Source organism: Catharus ustulatus, chromosome 1, assembly GCF_009819885.2.
Source record: "Catharus ustulatus isolate bCatUst1 chromosome 1, bCatUst1.pri.v2, whole genome shotgun sequence".
Lineage (NCBI taxonomy): Eukaryota > Metazoa > Chordata > Aves > Passeriformes > Turdidae > Catharus > Catharus ustulatus.
The window spans coordinates 93,338,209-93,360,102 of record NC_046221.1 but is presented as its reverse complement, the minus strand read 5'-3'; the positions used below and the strand labels follow the sequence as shown (position 1 = coordinate 93,360,102).

Genomic DNA, 21,894 nt, shown 5'->3' with positions numbered 1-21,894 from the left:
TGCTCCCCTCTCCTGAGTGTAATACAAAAACTGCAACAGATTATTCCAGTCAGTGCACTGCTAATTATTTTTTCTGACCCTGCTGATTTATCTCTTGTAAGACTGCAGCTTTGCAATCAGTGGTGTTGATCAGATACTTGCAAGCTGAATGCAAATATACCATTCCAGGAAATTGTCTGTGAGCAAATGAAATCCAAATCTCTGTAGACTTGTTTTCTCTATCTCTATCTTAACTGCAGCACAGCTAATTCCCTGCTCTCCTAGTTTCTTTGATTTATTCTCTTAAATATTTCCATTTTCATCTCTTCCTAATGTCCCTCAGTTGTTTGGTTTTTTTTCTGATCTTTCAATACTCTTACTTTTCCCTCCAGTTTCTTTACTACTAGTGGGTGTAGTGAGTAGTTCAGAACTTCATAACATGCTCCCTAGCCGTCCAGAGAAGGCACTGTCATTTGTGGAGCAAAAGAAGATAAGCACTGAACTCTTAATTCCAGCTGTCCTTTCTGTTGGAGATACCAATCTGGACTTCTTTCCAAATACTTCGTGTTCAGGCATGCAATAGCTGATGCCTCTACTCCTTCCAAATTTATTTGCGGTTCCCAGTAGGCTCAGTAGTTTTTTGAGGGAGACTTTTAGGCAGGAATGAATAAATCCCCTTGTCTTTAGGAAGCTGTCATCTTGGAGACCATTGAGGGAAATTTCTTCTGAAGAGTCTTGGGGTGGCTGGGTTGAGCTCGTGTATTTAGTGCTGTGGTAGCAAGAGATATAAAACTGCTTATGTTCTGCAGAGGAAAGATCAGAAGTTAGCATTGTTCCAGACTAAGGTGTGGTGGGGTCTGTTGGAAAGACTTCTTTCTTCCCTGGGTCCTCTCAGTGATATCAATGCTTTTGTTGTATCTTTTGGTAGGGTGAAGCCTTAATGGTTGAGAAGTTTAACTTCTGTATAGGAATTAACAGAGATGTTGGTAATTGAAGCTCTGAATAAAAATACCCAGTAGATTGGACTGGAAAAAATGTTCCTTTATTGTTTTAACACCTCTTTTGAAAACTCTTTAAACCAATTTACTTCAGAGTGCAAGGAGAGGCAGACAAATTATTGTTTATCCTGGCAGTATTCCTTGCATACTCCTTTGGCGTTCATAGAGAATACTTATGTGTCAAACATGACTTTGTCTAGATCCATGCCAAGAACATACTTGACAAGAATGCTTCTGGTGTTCACCAGAGCTGCTGGGAAGGAGAGATGGAAAGAGGAAGAATTTACTTTTTTACCATTTGAGAGAACATTGTTGCTTTGGAATGAAATTTCTGCTAATATGGAATAAAAAATATTGCTGTTAACCATATAGGTTATCTGTAAGTTGTCATAGCTTTGAAATTGGTATTCTCAATTACAGAGTTTCGAAGCTAGCCCTATAAACATCTATCTTTTTTTTTCATTCTTTAATGTTATCCCTTGGGAAACTTTTACGAAGGAAAAGGCTTGAATTGCTGAAATACAGACTTGAGAAGTTATGCTGTGTCTTGTGTTATGTGTTGTAACTCGGTGCAAGGCTTTTGTTACCTAGATTTTATGTTGCTTTGCAAAATCTGAGGAAGTACTCCCTGAGTAAGTCCATGCCACACTATTCAGTGGACAGTATGTAGTTGCTATTGTCATATTGAACTGATATAGCTTCAGAAATTTTCCTTCTGTGTTCATTCCTAAATCCATAGGGGTTTTTTTTCCTGTATGTAGTTGGTTCTAACATGGTTTTCCTGCTGTGTTTTGCTTAGTTACAGAAGCAACCTGAGATCTTAGGATGCAGATATTGTCCAAATTGGTAAGGTTTTCATAGTGCTTGCTTAGAGCCAGCCATCAGTTTGAAGAGAAAAATGCATTTGAAATGAAATAGGATGCTTATATTTCAGATGAGATTTGTTAGTCCTTGGATATCAACAACTATAAAAATTGGAACATCAAGACCAGTTTCCTCTTGCCCATTTATCTCACTGAATAATTACCATCTGCTTAGGGACCTGAAGGCTTTGTTTCACCTCTAATTGAGCAAGAGGGTGTAACAACGATGAGTTAAAAACCTATATCTAGGCTGAGATACCTGTTGACCCTTCAAGACACAAGGCATGACTGGTCTGGTCTAGATGGAGTATACAAATTGAGAATTAAAATTCGCAGGCATATCTTGTTAGTGTGCAGCAGACCTTCTGAACAAAGTACTTGATCAAGTTATTTAAAATGACAGTAATGTACTCTTGAAAGCATATTCAGCATCCTTTTGCATAACAAAATGACCATTTTGCATTGGTTTGCTTCTCTAGTTTTCTGACACAGTGAAAGAGATAAGGTCTACTAAAGTTTTTTCAGAATCAGGGTGACAATAGTCAGTATACATGTAGATCTGAGAAACCAGTTTAGCTCAGGATTGTGACAAGCAGCACTTTTTTTCATCTTTGCTCTCTTTTTTTCTGATATTATGACATCCTCAAGGCACACTGGCCATGACTTTCCAGTTCAAGTAGCTTTCAGTTTTCTGCAGCATGATATAATATTTCGTAGTGTGGCTGTTTCAGAGTACTGTATTTTGATGGCTTTGCATTTAAAAGGAGGGATATTAATTGGAAATATCAGAGGCTGGAGTTCTTAACATAACTCAATGTTATGTCAGGTTTTTGCAGGTTGTACCTAAACTGCATTTGATTAATATAATTTTATGCATGTTGTTTTGGAAACTTACCTAGCAAAGAGCTGTTTTTACCTGTATTTATAGAATCTTTCATGGAGATGAGAAGGTCAAATGCTTGTATGTCTTAGCTGCAGGAGAAAAAAATGTTGTAGGACTTACAGATTTTAAGTAAACTCAGATGGCTTTTCCTTGGTGAGTTTCATAACTTTTAATCTCTTCTCTCCCCTTTATTTTATTAGTACATTCATGCTTCTAATCTTTCTTCTAAATTACTTCTTTGTGAGAGATTCTGAAATATACAATATTTCCAGATACACCTTCTTACTGAAAAGTAAGACTTTATAGGGGAATTGTTTCCTCATCCCTTTCAGCATAACAGATAAAGATTTTTCTAAAAAGAGCTGGTACAGAATGGCTAAGATAATAAAATCATGTATAATTCACTCAATTTTTTGAGGGTGCTTTAGCAGGGCCTTCACCAGTAAAGAAATAATGGCACTACTATTTCTCAGACACTGGACTTTGCCATTCTTCTGGTTTTATGCATTTGGAATAAATATGATATAATCTCTTTTATTTTTTACTTGTCTGTGGTTCCTATTTATTATTTTTTCCCTTCTTTTAGTGGCCTCAAGAAATCTGAAGCAGAGTCCTGGTATATAAATATAGCAAGAACACTTGAATTCTATGGAGTGGAATTGCACAGTGGTAGAGTATGTTTACATTGTAATTTTTCCCTTGGAAAGTAAATTTATATGCTTTTTTGAACATTAATAAATAGGAGTTAAAAATGTAATATTTAAATATTAATGTCATCATGTGTTATTTTGAATTAGAACTGGGTTATTTTTCAGTAACTTATGTGTGATATAGGTGCTGGAATTTCAACCAAATAAGCTAGAGCTCCTCAAAAGTGTAGCAAAGTTTTTTTTAAGATAAACTATTTAGTTACTGCAAATCTTTTACTTGATAATTTTGCAAAGGTGTCTTACCGTGAAAGAAAATGAATGCTCTAGTTTAGTGCTATTAGTTGACAAGTGTTTCAAGAGTTTAATTTCTCTGAATTTCTAGCACCAATTTCTTATGTATTAAGAATATAGAGATTTTTTTGTTGTTGTTTAAATTCCTGTATTCCCTGATTCCAAGATAAATCTAAGAAGTGTTTAACAGCTTGAGAGATGACCAATAAAAATGTATTTGAAATCTTTTAGATACAGGGTGTGCATTGAAAAGAAACATGTCCTAGTATTTCACTGTCTACTGCTATTTAATTTTTTGGCTACACTATTCATCTGAAGCAAATCCCCCAAATACTTTTTTATTTGCATCCTAGTGTGCAAGTTACCTTTTGTGCTTCTCTGCAACAGTAAATTGTTTTGGTGTAAGGCTTGTAGTATAAAAACTAAAGGAAGTGTACTACAGAGAATTGATTTCCTAGGTGAAGATGACTTCTTGTTTTCTTAACATTTTTTTGAGTTTTGGTAATAATCCTGACACAGAGTTATAATGAAAAATTTCTTTAATGATGAGGAAGGAACAGAAAGAGTAATTTGCTTCCTTCAATATATTTTTTTGGTTTTACTTTATGCTGCCATAAGTAAGTGACGGTTGCGTTGGATTTCTAGGAATTCCTAAAGTACTTCTGTATGAAGCAGCTGTAATTACATTCATATTCACGAAATACAGTGCTCAAAAGCTAGACAGTTTTTTTAAGAATGGACAAAAGTAGAAAGGAAAGGAAATTATTTTATTAAATCTTATTTTGTATAGGTACATTGTCTGGCCATTGAGTCATCTGTCACCTTTCTACTTTATTGAAGAAGCTCTTAGTATTACACTTGAGATCACTATATGCACTTAACTTGATTGGATATTTGCCTTTTAACTTCTGTTATAGCCTAATATTTTGATAAGCCAACTTAAGTGCTTAGACTTCCAATATGTGACCAGTCTCTTAATATTAATGGGATGTTGTTGCTGAAAGCTCTTCCAATTTCCGTTATCCTTCCTGAGCTGCAGGCCACTGAACTGCATGCAGGACGCCAGTAGTGGTCATACCAGTGCCAAGCAGTGAAGATGGACTGAATTCAGACATTTTCAGCTAAATGAAATTTCACTGAAGAACATCTTGCTACTGTTTCAATTAAAAATTAAAGATTTATTGCAATTCAGTTTTTAACGGATGAAATATTTGAAGTGATCGGTTTTTTCTAGCAATTGAACTAGAAATCTAGGTATTTAGAAGCTGCTAGGAAGGACAGCAAACCAGAAAATATCATACCACCTTTCAAATTGAGTTTTGATATCCTTTGAATGTAGAGCTTCATTCTGCCTCTCCCTTCTTTATCTCAGAGTACATAATGGAAAAAGAAAAGTACCGAGAAGGATAACAATCATGAATGTTTTAAGGAAAAACTTTCTGTAGTAGGTGAACAGCATGGAGAATTGAATAGCCGACAATTTCTTTTCTTTCCTGTGGTAATAGTCTACCCAAAAAGAGAAAAGTTTTAATTAAAGGAACTTTTTCAATAAGGTTGCAGTTGAACTGTAACCGTTACTTCTGATTTTATGGATGCCCAAGGTGAAATAGCTATCAGGAGCAATTAGGCAGTCACTAGAGTCGATTAAACATAAAATAAGATTCTAAACCAGGAAATCCTCTAGCTGTAAATGACCTGAAGCTGAGAAGGGGAGTTGGTAGTAGGGGTGTAGTTGGTTGTCTCTGCAGTTTTGTACTTTCAAAACATCAGTTTCAAGTCAGTTTGGATGGAATGTCACAAGGCAAACCTGTCAGCTACCATGAGGTTGGTCTTGCTCTTGTAGGCCTGTAAGAAGTTTGCAGTGAAGGGTTACGAGCTGCTTCTGCATAGAGGCTATGTCCTGCCCCTGCTTTGGCAGGGGTGTTTACAGTACCTCCTGATATCCTCTTCCCATTCAGTACTGCTTTTAAATCATCCTTCCAGTTTTGACATCCCAGTGCCTTGACCAGATTTAGCAGGGGCTAATTAAACTGTGTCTCTGTGAAAGGCTTTATCTCTGTGGATTCTGATGATCTTGTTCCTCTTAGATTGTGCATGGCAGAAGAACCAGGTTACGTCTGGCATTTATAATAATGGCCCAAAGAAGCTGGTTCTCCTGTACTGGTGGTTAAGAGTGGGATACTTTTGTATAATGTTTCTTGAAATGTATAGCTTTCATAAATGTATAGCTTCCTTATTTTTTTTTTTGTTTTATGGTACAAAGTTAAATATTTAACATAAGCGTGAGCTTTCTCTTTAGCTGCTTACTAAACATGCAACTTTAATCTGAGCTCAGTTTTCATCTGCTTTTTTTCTGATGAAAAATCTGAACTGCTAAAATATTTAAAAATGCAATAGTGTTAGGAGACTCAGGAGAGTAAATTCAATATCTTAAAACTATATTGATATTTCTTGAATTCCTAAACTCCTTTTCACTCTGGATCACTATCCCATCTGCTCAATAATTAATCTCCCGTTAACTCATCTTTCATTTTTACTCAGCAAGTTGAAGATAGGAAATCTGTTGAATCAGTATTATTTCCATATCTACAAAAATCAAGATGATAATTGTAAATTAAATCAAATGTGAATCAGTACTTAACTAGTTAGATGCCTGGCATAATAATTTTTTATCTTTATAACTTTTTCATTATCTTCTTCATGTTACCTGTTTTTTAAATAAATATTTCCATGTTATTTTGGTTGTGCAATTTAACAGCATGATGTTTTGAAAGGGAAATAGCTGTACATCAATATAATATTTCATATTAGAGACCCTGTTTTTATGCTATTCCAGCCTCTTGATTTTATGTTTCTTAGGCTCAACACCAGAGAATTAATAATAACAAATAACATGGGAGATTAGTGATTTGAGCTGGTGCAGGGGAGTGTGAAGAATGAACTTTGTTCTGACAAAGCTTCTGGAGAAAATAGAGTAGTTTAACCTAATTAATCTCTATCAAGTGTTTTAGATAATCCTTTATTTCTGCTTAATCATGTAGGTTTTCAGCTTTTACTTTTAAAGCTACTTTCTCTTCACAGTATTGATTTTTAAATTCAGGAACCTGGACTAAGCTCCAAGTGCTAATAACACCATTTTCTACCCTGCTTTAGGTTGGCCATATCATGGCAGAAACAGCTAAACTTACAGGCAGTTAATCTCCTGAGTGCCTCAGTGTTCTTCCCATATATTAAAATACAGGGATGTCAGTTCTGGATTCCTGTATTACGCTCTGCAAATTAAGTTGGACTTCACTAATTCCTGTGTATCACACTTCAACAATTCAACTATTTTTTAAGGATTTATTGTAGACTTTCTGCAGTATTGTCAGAGCACATGCTACCTGTTCTATTTTCCTGTACCTTACTAATGTAAAGAAGTTGGGATTGGACATGGAGGAAAGCCATATGTTAATTGAGCCCAGAGTACCATCTAGAGGAGCAGCTGTGCTACTGAAGGCTTTAAGAGAATCTGTTATCATTGACTGTCCTTTAAAAGGAGTCTGAAACTGCTTTTGAGTCAAACCTGATATTTTAAACAATGGATTCTACGTACATGTGGATTTATGTATACATTTATCTCTGTTTAGAAATCTGGACAATAACACAAGTGTGTATTGATCATAAGAAGTGGGAAGCCAAGATTTGTAACTTCTTTAACATCAGTGTGGGTTTAGGCTCAAAATGACCATCCGGCATCTTCCTCTCTGCCTTTTTGTTTTTGTTTTTGTTTTTTTTTAAACTCAAATGTTTGCTTATATGGAAGAATGTGCCTTGAGTAACTCAATACCTAGAAAGGATTGTAAATTTGTCTTTTTTTTTCCCAGTTACATGTGTTAAGCTAATGCAGAGCTTTTGGTTCAATTAATAATGGATTTCATTTAGTGTATGAAATATTCATGTACACATATGTATTTCTCCAACATATTCTCATATGCAAAATTGTAGTCACCTCCTGTGCAGTCTTTCTTGGTGAGACCTTTTAAAAAAAAGCAAGGATTTATTTCCTCTCTTTTTAAAACAGGCAATTTTTATTCAGTTCCCAAAATTCTGTGGCATTTACCTGACTAATCTTGGGAAGTACTTTAACTTCTTTCTTGAAATTAATAAGGCTAGACTTGCAAATTTTCTCTTGATACAGCCCTAAGGAATATCCAGGGTAGTAGGATGAACATTACAAGTTGTTTTTCGAATATGTAATAGATAACATCAAAGGAAAGAGACGCACAAAAATCAAAACTCAGAAATGTTTCCCCCCCCCTCAAGTGGAGCAATTTAGGTATAGACAGTTTGAAAATGAATTTATTAATAGATAAATGTGAATGACATAAATTTCATCTGTGTTCTTACAGTATTTTTCTTTTGTAGGATCTCCATAATCTAGATCTTATGATTGGAATTGCATCCAGTGGAATTTCTGTATATAGAAAACTCATCTGTACAAGCTTCTATCCCTGGTAAATTCCTTTATTCTAAAGAAATATGTCCATTTTTTTTCTTCAATCTTACTTCCATTTGTTTTCATATTTATTCCAAAGAAACCTACAACATATATATTTGTTCTTTATGGTGTATTGTGGTATTTCCTTATGCTTAGATAAAAATGAAAAGTTACCTAGGCTTTAAAATCTTTAAGACTTTTGAAGTCCTTGCACTGTGTAAAGTCTTGATCAAGTTAATTTGCATACAGGTATGAGTACTTAATAGGAAGGACCCTGTGGTCTTAGAGATTTGCTGCTGTTATGCCCAATAATATGTCTCTTTAAAAACAAACAAAACCCATCAGTATTGCTATTAAAGCTCAGCTCCTAATTCATCTGAATTAAGTTCAGTCTGAACTTTTTAACATGGCATTCAGCAAGAAGATACTTCTTGGAGTAGAAATGTAAAATGAGTTATTTGGAGTTTCAGATTTACAGGAAGTAGGATAATATAATTTAGACATTTTAAAATCTCATCAAATATGGGTATATAACATTAACGAGCGGGCAAGACACCTTCTCTGATGCATAAAACATTAGAACTCCTGATTATGCTATAGAAAATAACCTCTGCAAAGAAATAATATGCACAAGAACTCTAATGTGAATGACATGAGAAGCTATAATTTTTTCAAAGTGCTTTCAGGCTTCATTAGTTATACCATACTAAAAATTATAACCTGAATTAGAAATTTTATGGAGGCCAAGCATTTTCTTAAGGTTTTTTTGATTGGATCAGAAAGAATTTTTTTTTTCCAGTCTTTCATTTTTGGAAGAAGTATTAACTTGTTTTTTTATACTTGATAAAACTATTGCTTTGTCATGTTATACATGAGTTCTTTGTTGAATTTGTAACAATTTTTCTGGATAACTTTTTCAGTATGATAGTGCAGTGTTCTGAATCAAGACAGAAAAATACATTCCAATAGGTTGTACTTGCTTTTTGGCCCTTAATTATGCAAGAAAAGAAAAAGCTCCCTAGCTGTATTCTTTAAATACTAGTGTCATTCCATCCTTTCGTTTATGAACCCAACCAAACAGCTATTTTCTATAGGAAAGGAATAAAATCAGTTTCAATTAAAATTCCAGGAGAAAATATACTTCATAGTCTCTGGATTTTTTCCTTTCTTTTGCTTTGCTGTGAGTTGCATTTCAACTCCCTGGGATATACTGCAGTCATCCTGGATAAATGCATGTCAGTAATAATGCTCTCATACAGCAGCACAGTGAAAACTTATATTTTTCCATTTCTAATGCACATTGAAGCATAAAAGACTTATCTTTCTTCTATGTGCCTTGAGTGCTGCTCTTTCATACATCAACCTTGCAGCTTCTTTGAACCACTGCAGGTTTTAAAACCTGATAGTTGGAGGCACATTTTCTGTCTTCTGCCAGTCTTGTTCTACCAACTTAGTTGACCTAAGTAAGATATGAATGGATAATAGTTGTTCCTGAAAACCACAGAGTAATGGCATTTTAAAATCTGTGACTATATGATTTTTTGAGAGAAGGGGAAGGTCGTTTATAGCACACAACACTGGAGGAATCTACAACTTCCTATGCTACTTTTACTCCTGGAGAGCACAGAGGAATAAAACACAGATGGTAAAACATTTTTCACAAAAGCCTGTTCTCATTTACAGAAAAAAATGAGGGAAATAAACCCCACTGTTTTTTAAGTTCAAATAATTCCCACTCTAAAATATGAGGTTTAGGCAGTAATATTTTCAGCTGCCAGCTAATGCAGTTGTTCCAAACTTGTCTACTCACTCACTCTCCCCCACTCTGTCTCTAAAAATTTCTTTTCATCCTGAAAGCAAAAACTCCCTACGCAGGGGCTAACTTTTTATATTGTATTTCTGACGTCTTGCATGAGTTAATCATAATTCTTTGTGCTGGAATAGTGTCCATTCCCTGATCCCACCAAAACAAGCAAACACTGAAAGCCACCAGAGTGGAGTTGCTTAGGATGTATTAGTAGTATGGAGTCTCACTTTTATTTAATACCTCAAAGCAGGATATATTTCTGTAATGCCTGAAGTGTTATTTATTTAGACTCTTTTTGTGTCAAGTGGTTTTTCCTATGGACTGCAATTCACCATTAACGAGTTAAAACTCGAGGTGGCAGCAAACACCATCAAAGCACTCTTCAAAATTTTAAGTAAAATACTCTGCAGTGGATGACAACAATACAACTATGCCATATGGTAGTAGTCAAAGGGGACCAAAAGTTTTCAGGAACAGAGGCAATGATAGAGTTCTGCTTTGGCAAAAAGAGGCTTTTCAATCAAAGCAACCTACATAAAGAGCTGACTGATCAGTCAGCGGCAAGATCGGTTTAAAAAATAGCTTTGGATTTAATGCAGTATTTTATACACTCTGCAGAGTTATTCTCAAGGATGCTTAACTGTACTGTGGTAATTTCCAAACCGATTTTGCAAGTAAAATATTAATGGCAAAACCACAAATGCTCTCTATATCAACAGCGACTAGTTAGGTATTAAATACTGTTTTGTATATGCAGTTTCACTGCTTTGAAAACCTCAGAGAAACTGCTTGAGGAATGCATGATACATTGCTAGTTAAAACTTGGAAAACAGCTATCTTACATAGCAGACAGAACTTTTCTTCAGTGGCAAAGTATAAGGTTTACCAGTGAAGAAACTTTTTTTTGCTTCAAGTCACTATTACCAGCTGTTAGTACTAGGTGCTAGGACAGGACTGCCAGTTTAATCAAAAATTAGTGATTCTGTGGCTGGCCCACAGAGTGACAAATCTATTTTGATGCCCTTGAATGATAGGAAGATGGGACCCAAAAGATCCATTATTCTTAAAATGCTACAGCTATTGAGTGTTTTATAAGTAAACTCCGAAATTTAACTATTTGTGAATGTTGCATAGTCACTGGATAGATCATTGATGAGAGAGAAGGGCCACTGAACCACCAGTTACAATAATAGCAACTGCATCCCATTAACATATTTTTTGGGTATAGCATCTTCAAGAATTTGGTAAGTCTAAATCTTTGACACCTTAATCTCCTGGATCTTTTTGTAGATTTTTCTAGGTGTGAACATTCAGTCAATTTGTGGGCATAACAATGCAAATGATTTTTAGCTATTGTTAAATGAAAATGTCAGAGTTGAAAATGTTCTTCATGCCTGAACTAAATAGGCTTAGTTGTACTTTAAGAAGAATGAATGGAATTGAGAGGGGTACTGTAGTTTTAGGAGAGTATCAAATAAAGAGACTTAAAGCCCTGCTTTGACTTGAAGTGATTATCTGATCATGTAGTGAATCATGGTTTTGGTGGGGTTTGGGGTGTTTTTGGTTTTGTTGTTTTGGTTTTGTGGTGGGGTTTTTTTTGTTGTTGTTTTCTCAGGTTTTATTTCTTATTTTTTAATTTAAGAAAAAAAACCCCAGAGTGTAGAGGAGGGATTGAGAGAGTTCTGGTGCTTTGGGATGCCATTTCCCTTTTTGTTGGGTGGGAGGTTTTCTGCTTCGTCTGCAAGATTAATTGTCTGTGTCCTGCATTTTTGCTGCCTTCATGTTGGGGTAAGAGCAGACCATGACAACAACTGTGTAAGCTGAGAATAACTCCAAAAACTTTTTTGTTGAAGTTCAGTCTAAGTCAAGAAATTTGGTAAGAAAGAATCAGAAGGACAAAACTTGAGTAGTGCTAGTTCAGGCACAATAGCCATAGGATCAAGAGAAAATTGATATACAATGAATTGCAGCTCAGTAAGTACAACTGAAAATTTGTATGACTTGTCAAGTAGTTCAGAATCAAGAACTTTTTGATGAGCAACACAGATCACTGATATTTGAGGTAGCAAGTCAAGTGACACAAGTATTTTAAGAGTTGGCCTAACAGGAGAGGTGGATACTATTTCAACTTTCCATTAATTTTCAGACCTGTTTGTCTTGTCAAAGAATAGTATTGAAATACCTGTTTCTCGGTGGTTCTGTAATTGATGGAGAAAAGCATTTTCTGAAAATGGCACACACTGTTTTCCACCTCTTGTGCAGGAAGAGGGATAGGTAATTCCATGAATATTCTTATTAGTAACTGGCATATATACTCTCCTGTGTCCATGAAGGATGTTGCTCTATAATTCAAATGCCTCTCCCATGAGCAGTGAGGAATGAATTTTATACCATCCCACTTGATTACAGTCATGCAAAAATTGTGCCAAACTGAGAGGACTTTCATACCTGATATCTAACATCCTGTGGAGCATCAGTTCACGAAAAAATTGAGAATTTTAGCAGTAAACTTAAAAAAAACCCTCTCATGACTTTTTTTCAGGAAAATATGACTTGATCAGATCTTAAATATGTTTCATTAAGGCATCCATAAAATTCCAGCTGACCACAGATCAGAGATTTCTTTGTCCAAAAAATTCAGGTTTTCAGTTACTGAAGTAGAACTGTTGGAGAGAAAATTTAGGTATTTTAGACAAATCTTGTTTTACTGTAGGAAGGTATAAGTTTGTTTAATTTAGCAAAACTGATCAGCATACATTTAAAATGAAAATTGCTTGAGCACTGATTTCAGTTGTAATCTTTACCTGTATTCACATTGTGTATATTTTAAAAGAGGTGTTCAGTTCTAAAATTACCACACAAATTACATAGCAATGTTAATGAAGTGAAAAAATATATTAACACTCATTCTTACACTTTCCAACCTTATAAAATTATGATTTTTTCTAGAGGTTTTGTTTAGTGGTTAGCACAAGTACATGATATCTTTCACGTTATGAAACCAATTCTGCAAAGCCGCTGAAGTTTCAGTTGTTCTACGACCAACCTTATCATGTCATTAGGGTCTTAAATTTTATTCCTTTAGTCACAGTTGTCATATGACTCTAAAGTTGTACAAAAGTTGACGCATTTAACATTTGTGCAGCTTAGTGTCATCAAGTTTTTTGATGCAAGAATAGATTTGGTGGGAGAGAACTGCTGTGAACTATTTAAAGATTAAATGAGGACATCTATTTGCCACTCAACACAGGAGATGGCTGCATATTATTCATTGAATATTTTGCAGCTCTAATCTTTCAGGCTCACTGTATGCAGTATTATTTTTCATTGTTTTATCAGTCTAAACATTGTTCAGTATTTCATGTCCCGTTTCTTTCTTTTAGGGTGAACATATTAAAAATTTCCTTTAAAAGGAAAAAGTTTTTTATACAACAACGGCAAAAACATGTAAGTAATCCTCTAATTTTGTTTTACTCGATTGACCATATTCAATATTTTATATTGAATGTAACCTACAAATTGCTGATCCAAAAGCTCTGTTGGGCTAATTTGCCTTTGAAACTGTTTTGTTAACTTGCTCTTGCTATTCTGGTCTGCTTAATTCCCTTTCTTTTTCCCTTTTTTTTGTTTCTTTTCCAACACTGAACTCCTCTACTTTTAGTCTGTTGAACTGTATCTTTCCCATGGAGGTTTCTTATCCCTTGGAGACTTTGAGTAAATGCAGATCTCCATCCTTTCTCCAATATTTATTAATGTAGTGTATTTCCCCTTTCTCATCAGCATCTGCTGCTCTTTCGTTTGTTGCTCTCCCTGCCCTGCAGAGTTCCTTAATGCAGTGAATCTGCTAAATAACTGCTTATCCCATCTAGAGGGAGTTTGTGAGGTCACTTCAGCTGATGGGGCTCAGAGCTCAGGAGGAAAGCAAGGCTCCTTTAGAAAAGGAGAACTTTGCAGCTGGAAAACATGAGGTTGAAAAGGGGAATAACACATCTCCTGCTGTGTGTAACATGGAAGGCTTTAGGAGTTGGCAAATTATGTGAATATAGTTAATAAAACTAATGTAAAATTTTTCAACTGTTAAGAGTTGGCTTCTGTTGGTTACTTTATGCTCTTTGAAGAACAAATATTAGTATGTTTAATGGGAGAGGAAATCTTAATTATTGACTATTATTGTGCTACCACAGTATAAAAAAATAAGATCTCTTTTTACGAAGGGTATAGATTATTTTATATGACAGAAAAAAAAACTTCTCAGAAATTAGTGATGAGCAGATGTATAAATATTTTAATTCAGTTGAGGATAATACTTGAGAACTTAGTAAAAGGTGTTAACTTGTACCTAAACTTCATGAAGGCTCTTTCTGCTAGTACACAAGCTCTTAAATTTATAGGAACTGTGTTACTAGACCACCTTTTGACCCACATTTATTAGAAGGTCTTCTGAACACAGATTTCTAGGAGGCCTTTTTTTTTACCCAAAAGAAAAATTTTTTCTTCCTTTTTCTTTTCTGTGTGTCTTTCTTTTTTCCCAGTTTGGTGGGTTCTTTGAAATTTGAAGAGTGTGCAAGTATGTACATGTTACTTTTTAGAATTCATGTTTAAACAGTATCCAGAGATAGTGTTACTGCACTAATGCTTGCACACACATGTAACATGCACAGGGTGTGTCCTTATACACTGTATGTAAAGGGATCTTAAGTTTTTTTTTTACTAGCCCCAAGTTTCTAAATATATTGTTTATATGCAGACATGTCACAGTCTATTCATATATATTTCACTGCATGAAGAAATGAGTGGTTGATAAACCATTCGACTCACTTGTGAGTGTAAACACTTGCAAGTAGTAACTTTTCTCCTGGGTTAGAGGATTAAAAATTAATAGTAATAGTACAGTAATTTCACGCATATAAGGCGCACCCTTTTGACTAAAATTTTGACCCAAACCCAGAAGTGCACCTTATACCCCGGAGCACCTTATATATGGACAAAGTTCAGAAACTTGCCAATCCAGAAGTGCGAGCCAGCAGCAGAGCCGAGCCCCGGTCCCAAGCCGAGCTAGTAAACCGCGCGATCACGCAATTCCGTTACTAATTCATTACTTTGTTGCGTGTGAATCCTCGCTGCAAAAAAAAAACTTCGTCTTGTAGTCTGGTGCGCCTTATATATGGACAAAGTTCAGAAATTTGCCAACACCTGGAAGTGCGCCTTATTTTTCAGTATGCCTTATACTTGTGAAATTACTGTAATTTAAAAATTGTAATTTAAAAATCTAAATATTTTCAAATATGCAGATAAGTACAGGCTTTCAAACAGCAGATTCCAAATGTGTCTGTAGTAGTAACAGAACTCTGAGAATGATTAGTAAGACGGAGCTTGGAAGTTGATGAATTTAAGTCCCTTCCAACCCACTATTCTATGATTCTCTGAAAATGGGTATACTCACAGTGGTTGTGGAATATGGAAGAATAAAGTATCAATATAGAACAATCTGTGCACTTAATGTAAAATATGTGTGTTCATTACATAAAGACTTGACTGCTGTCAAAAGCAGAATTTTGGTCTCTGGAGACCTGTGTCACTTTTGAAGAGAGCAACCTTCTTAATTTGTTCAATTAAACATTTGAAAGATGATGACAGTTCAAGACTCTTGATTCTTTTAGCTTACCTTAAGTGATCATAGTTCTTTGTGTCATAACCTATAGAGGTGACAGTAATGCACATAGTGTCACGCTAAATAGCTACAGAACTGTAACAAAAGTAAGGCCAGCTGTATGACCTTTTTAGTCCTTCTCAGTACATATGAAAAAGCAGACCAGGTGTGCCACAAAATCTGTGGATGCATCCATCATTGTCAGCCCCCTTTGCTTGAAATTTAGGGCATCAAGTGTGCAGTACTCAAGTTGTATTGCTTGGAAAAGCTTGCTGGTGCTGTGCAGTGGGAGAGAGGAGAGTGGAGTCCTAGGAGTTTCACTAGAACAGTGGGATGCTTGAGAGGTGCATGAGGGTAGATGAATGCATTGTTGTCAGTCTTTGAATTGTTGAGGTTTTTACTTGGAAATACAGAAACAAATAGGTAAATGAATCTGAAAGTGAAGAAGATGAAAGAATGTGGGGAAAACAGAGCAGATACTCTATATTCATTGATGAGGTTTGACTAAAGACGAAAGTGTTATAGCACTTACTTTGTATTTTGTACGTCATATGTAGATTCTTTACAAAAGTCTACAAAAAGTTTCCAAAGGCAATGAATTTACAGTCCCCTGGGATGTGCCATGTTTCATTGATTTATTCTCCTTATTTCTTTTACTCCATTTTTCTTTCCTTACATGCCTCTTCTGAAAAATCAACTTACCTTATCTCACTCTTTCCCTTCTACTCACCTTCTCTTTTACCCTCCCACTGCTCCGGTCTGTTGTTCAGCTACTTGATTAGGAGTATGCAGTATTTCTGTTTCTACTGAAGAGCCAAATAAGGACTGGGGAGCAAGACTGATGAATCAGTGAATGTCTGGTGCTGTAGAAACTCATGACATGTAGGCTTAATGAAGGGTGCAGGATTTAAGGTAGGAATAGGAACTCTGCTGTTTACAGGCAACACTTTGTACCTTTCAGAAATTAACTTTTATTTTCAATGTGCCTATCTAATGCTTAAAACCAACTTCATCTGCTGCATACTAAAATATATATCTTTACTTTCTGTGCTGTAGATATTTTCAGATTTTCTGTTAATGGAGTAAGCATACAACTGATGCAGAAGTTCTTCCATATTTTGAACTAGCCAGACACTTTAGCTGAGTGGAATTGTTCCCCTTATCTTAAAGACCTCAAATTTCTCTAATCCTGATTTTCTGGTAATCATTAAAATCCCATTCTTTTAGAACTTTAGTTGAGTAATATGATGGGTATTAGATCCTTGAATCCCACTAGAAGTCTGCTCACCTTTAAAAAAGTACAGTTTTAACGGCATGACTTGCAAGGTGGCCTGTTAGTGAGGCATAATGTTATTAATTAAACGTTACATTAGTCTAAAAATGGAATAAATTTTTATGAAACCTCTCAAAATACCTTTCCTAGCTTAAATCCATGTTAAAACTTTCAACCTACTTAAAGGCTTCTAAGAAGGTTCTGTGACAACAGGAAAGCATACTTGTAACAAGCAAAATTCATTACTGTTCTCAAACCTAAATTCAAAAAACAGAATATTAGACATACTTAATTCCTAATCTTTGTACTATAGCTTTTCAATGTAATTGAGATGCTTGGATAAAATAATTTTTGTGGCTTTTTTGAAAAGCCAGTGCTTCAGGGCAACAATATCTATACATTTCTTTTTATTTGTTTACTGGAGTTGTAAAACCCTTCAAGTGGTGTTCAGCCAACAGGGAGTACGTCAGAAACTGCATTTGCCTTTAAAACCGTTGTGATGTATGCTTTATATATTTCAAGAAATTTTGAGTTTTGATTCCACTATGCTTTCCTGCTTTATTTTGCATGACTACTTAGAAGCAACTGTGGTGAACTGACAAAGATGAATCTGTTCCAATATGCAAGAGACTCAAATAACAAACCCACATCTTGAAAAGAAAATACTTCTAAAATGGTCTAATAGATATAGGGAAAACATTCCTGAAAGATTGTAATCAGTTGAATGTCTTTCAGTGCTTATGTAAAATCAAGAGGCAAATCTTTTTTTCTCTTGAGAGTTTCACTGTTTGTCTTAAAAGCATGTCTGAAGCCATAGATTCTCTGAACTAGACATGAAGTGATTTGAAAAATGCAGGATTGGTCTCAGATATGTGGCATTTGTAAAATGCTGCCTAGAAATAAGAAGAACAGAAGAAAAACAGATTGACTATTCCAACCAAAATGGTTTATAGTTACTTCCCAACAAGGCTGTTGCGGTGAATAAGCAAAAGGTTGCCTGTCTAATTATATGCTGAGATGTCAAAATAATTTAGAGGAGCTGGAAAAGATGAGTGATGAAAACTTGCATTTTTTTCACGGAAGTGCTGAGCTGTGGTGGCAGTTGACTCATGTTACCTTTGTTTCTACTCTTTGCTTTGCTCTCATTCTACTTTCTTTCCATCAATAACTAGGTTACTAACTAAGGCTTTCTCTTGTACGAAACTCTCGGGATAAACATTGGTAGCACAATTGTGTTGCACTCATGTTTCACTGGCACTTTTGCCCTGAAGTTACTTGTAAGAGTTTGCATCGAGACATCATGCAAACAAGTTTTATATTCTGCTGCTTTCTGATCCTCTTAACACTGTGGCCTCAGGTTATCATCCAAGCAGGAGTGGATTTCAACAGCAGTAACAGCAGTTCCAGTCCCATCACAACTATTTTCTTTCCTCCAAGAAAGATCACTGTTAACATTTTCAGTTTCTTCTGAAAGACTATCAAGAATAGGCTTTTTGCAGTCTATGGCACTTGGAAGAACATTATTGAATTGAAGCCTTACATGAAGAGTTTGAATTCAAAGAATGAGGGGATTTTACTTTTGACATTGCACCCATAGTGGAATGTTTTAAAGAATTTTTTTGCCTTAAGGGGTCAAAATCTGACTGTGAACATGAAAATATATTTATCAGTATAACTTGATACTCACATATACAAAATCTTTACCCCTCTAGATTTAAATATTTCATTAACATTTCATGAATTTGTAAAGTGCACATTTTGCAGTTTGGAATTTCACATGGTCACAGAGGTATTTTGGCCGTCTCCAGCTCAAAATCTACTATATTTGCTGATTTTTTGTTTGTTTGCCACAATGTATATTTCATGTTTAAGCTTAAAATAATTTTATTGGTTTTTTATGACCTTGTTTACTGTTTCATCTACTTGTGTATGTTGAAACATGGTGTTCCCTACTGTTACAGAATGAATCCAGAGAGCATATTGTTGCCTTCAACATGTTAAATTACAGAGCATGCAAAAATCTTTGGAAATCTTGTGTAGAGCATCACACATTTTTTCACGCAAAGAAGTCACTACCTCATGAAAAAAAGATATTAACACATTATTGGACTCTGGGTTCTAGAAATCCAGCGAAGTAAGTATTGTTTCAAAGCATGTTTTGCTCTGTGATGGGAATGGGAGGATTTGTGTCAGTGGTGTCTCAAATTCAAGTGGCAGGGTTCAGTCCTGTCCACAGCTTTGTTCCAGTCTATATATGAACCATTTGGCAAGTTATATAGTAGTGGTTTTACTTTCTGCAATGTGATCTCCTTACAGTACAGCTTTTCTTACAATTGCCTCAAAAGGTGTTTGGATATATGTTTTACTGCTATTTTTTCAACTTACTGCTTCAGTCTGAAGTATAAAAACACTGGAAAGGAAAAATGTCATGTAGCTAATGATCCGGTAAGAGAATTTGCAGAACAGATTTGTTTTGAAATGTTTAGCCATTAGTGTCATGTACACATTCTGTTTAATATGTTGGGGCAATTTCTGGAATGCATCACTCCAACCACTTATTGCTGACATAAAGATAAAAGACGTTTTCCCATTCAGGTATTCAAGATACCCCTGTTGTGACACTTCTAATCCTTTATTTGTCTTATTGGATTTTTCTAGTTACAGAGCTGGTAGTTTCCTAGTGTTATCTAAGTTCTAGTTACCAAGAAATAATTCTTTAGAGCCTGTGATTTTCCTATATGAAGCTAGAATTATTCCTCCCCATATGCAGTAACTGGGCCCTGTTGTCATTAAAGCTTAGCTGCCAGTTTATTGTCTAGTCACTTGACATTATAATGTCCTTCTTCGTTTTTTTACAGTTGACCTTTATTTTGGCCATCCTGTGTGATTTTGGAAGTGGGAGGTTTTACTCTGCTCTCTTGTCTTAGGGGTTTTTAAACTTTTTTGATAAGAATCAATCTCAGTGATTGCTTCCATTATGCTGGTTTGTTCTATTGTTACATTTGTCAGCAATTCAGCTACAAAGGTGTCATGTCCTATGTCTTTATTGTCTCGTCCATCCTATACTATCCTATTCCAATCCACCTACCCCACCCCCCAAAAATATTCTGTAGTGAAATATAGAAAAAATAGTTCATGTTAATAGTGAATGAAAAAGAAAATCTTGTGTCATTATTGTGTCTGGATTCTGGGGGTTTTTTTGACCCTTTGATGATCTGTAGACTCTTTAGAAACATGCATATTCTCATGATTTTTGGAGAAGTATTTTATTGTTTTCTTTTTGTTTGTGGGTAGTGTGTTTTTGTGAGTTTTTTGTAGTGTGTTCCCTTAACAGTTTAACTTTACATTTAATTTGTTAGACTGACTTTTCTGTCTTTTGTCTGGATAAGCTTCAATTTCTGAATGATATCAACATGCTTAAAATAGCTACTCAGACCTTGGTGGCTCTCTGTTTTTTCACATGCTTTTCTTATGCTCCTTTTCAAGGATGGCTCTGAACTCATGTGGAAGTTACACAATCAAAAGAGATACTTCCTTCTGCCTTATGAAAGGGAGCAAATTTTTAAATTGTAAAAATCAAACAAACACAGACAAACCAAACCACAAAATCGAATGTGCACACAAAACCTCCACTGACCACATTGTGCAGTCCTGATGGTTTTAAGATTGACTCGCGTTCAAGAATTATTTTCATGCAGCTTCCATCAGCTTTGAAGGATGCCACATTCAGGTTTTACCATCTTAACTATCGCAGGTTTTACTATGGAATTTGTGGCTTTCTTGTTCTGTGTTCTTCTGCACTTGTGTGAGGCAGATAACCTAACATTTATTGCATCAGCTCAAATAGTTGCATTACTTGAGTACAATTTCTTCTTTGCACATACTGTGCCCTTCTTAATTCTCTTAGCTTAAGGTACTGGAGGCATTCCATTTAAATTAGGCTGCTGAGTTGTATAAATCACTTGTAAACCTTCTTCAAGGAGCAGACTGAATCACATCTGAGAGGTAAATTCTGGACTGAATGCTGAATAACCTCTCCTAGATGCATTCTCATTCCTTACTGAGAAGCTAAAAATCGTATTTTTCACCAAGGATAGCCTCAGTAATAGATGGGAAAAAGGAATCATCATTTCAAGATGGTACAGCCAATTCCAGAAAGGCTTTGGCAGCCTCCCAGAATGTTTGCTGAGAAATATGCTGATATTTGGCATCTGAAGGGCAACTACTTGAAGTTCAGGAGATTATTACTTTTCTGTGCCATAACTGAAATATCTAGAGACATACCCTCTAAGTGATTTTGTAGTCAGAATTAGGGAGTTAAGATGAGAGTTAGGGTTTCGAGTTCTGGCTTCTATCATATGAGTTATGTTGCACTTCAAGTTGTCTGTGTTGGAAAATGCATCAGCAGCCACTTGTAAAAAAGAAAAGCCGATTAATGTGGAGTTCTTCACAATGCATTTTTCATAATGCATCCCCCTTTTCCAGTCTTTCACTCTGTTCCAACTATGTAAGGCTTCTTTGAAAGAACTCAATTTCTGAAGAAGATGAGTGGCTAATACCTTGTCATTGTATTCAAAAGTCTTAGAAAACAAAAATGGGTAGTATAGCCAGAAGCTTCTCCTGACCTGATGGACTTCGTTTACTAAGCATAAAAACATACATAGATAGCTGATTTTAATCATGTAGATGCTTCATACTGAGTTGTTCTTCTGTTTTTTATACTTGGAGAAGGTTTTAAAGTACATTTAGAAGATGAAGGAATCGATTTCCTTTAAAATCATGAAGATATATTAAATACTTTGGTATATATGAAAAAAAATTACGGGTTGCTTTTTCTTTTATGTACATGAACAAAAAGTAGTACAATGCAAAGCATGCTTAAGGTTTGATTTTAGCATAATACCTACAACTTTTTTTTTTTTAATGCTATGTTAAATTGAAACTTTTCAGCTCTGTAGTAAATCCTTACATAGCCTACTATCCCGCCTTCCCATTATGTACAGCTCAGGGCTTAATGAGC

The 21,894-nt window shown here is 35.3% G+C and overlaps 1 protein-coding gene across 4 annotated transcripts in view; it reads left to right on the top strand.

Annotated features, from left to right (window-relative positions):
* Positions 1-21,894, top strand: part of PTPN3 (protein tyrosine phosphatase non-receptor type 3) — a 183,100-nt gene that overhangs the window by 113,742 nt on the left and 47,464 nt on the right. For 3 of the 4 annotated variants that reach the window (XM_033064824.2, XM_033064834.2, XM_042779417.1), the window contains 4 exons: positions 3,310-3,397; positions 8,072-8,160; positions 13,335-13,398; positions 18,836-19,008. In XM_033064824.2, the coding sequence (XP_032920715.2) occupies positions 3,310-3,397; positions 8,072-8,160; positions 13,335-13,398; positions 18,836-19,008 (414 nt within the window). The remainder of the gene's footprint in view (positions 1-3,309; positions 3,398-8,071; positions 8,161-13,334; positions 13,399-18,835; positions 19,009-21,894) is intronic. The other variant, XM_033064844.2, reaches the window with a different exon arrangement.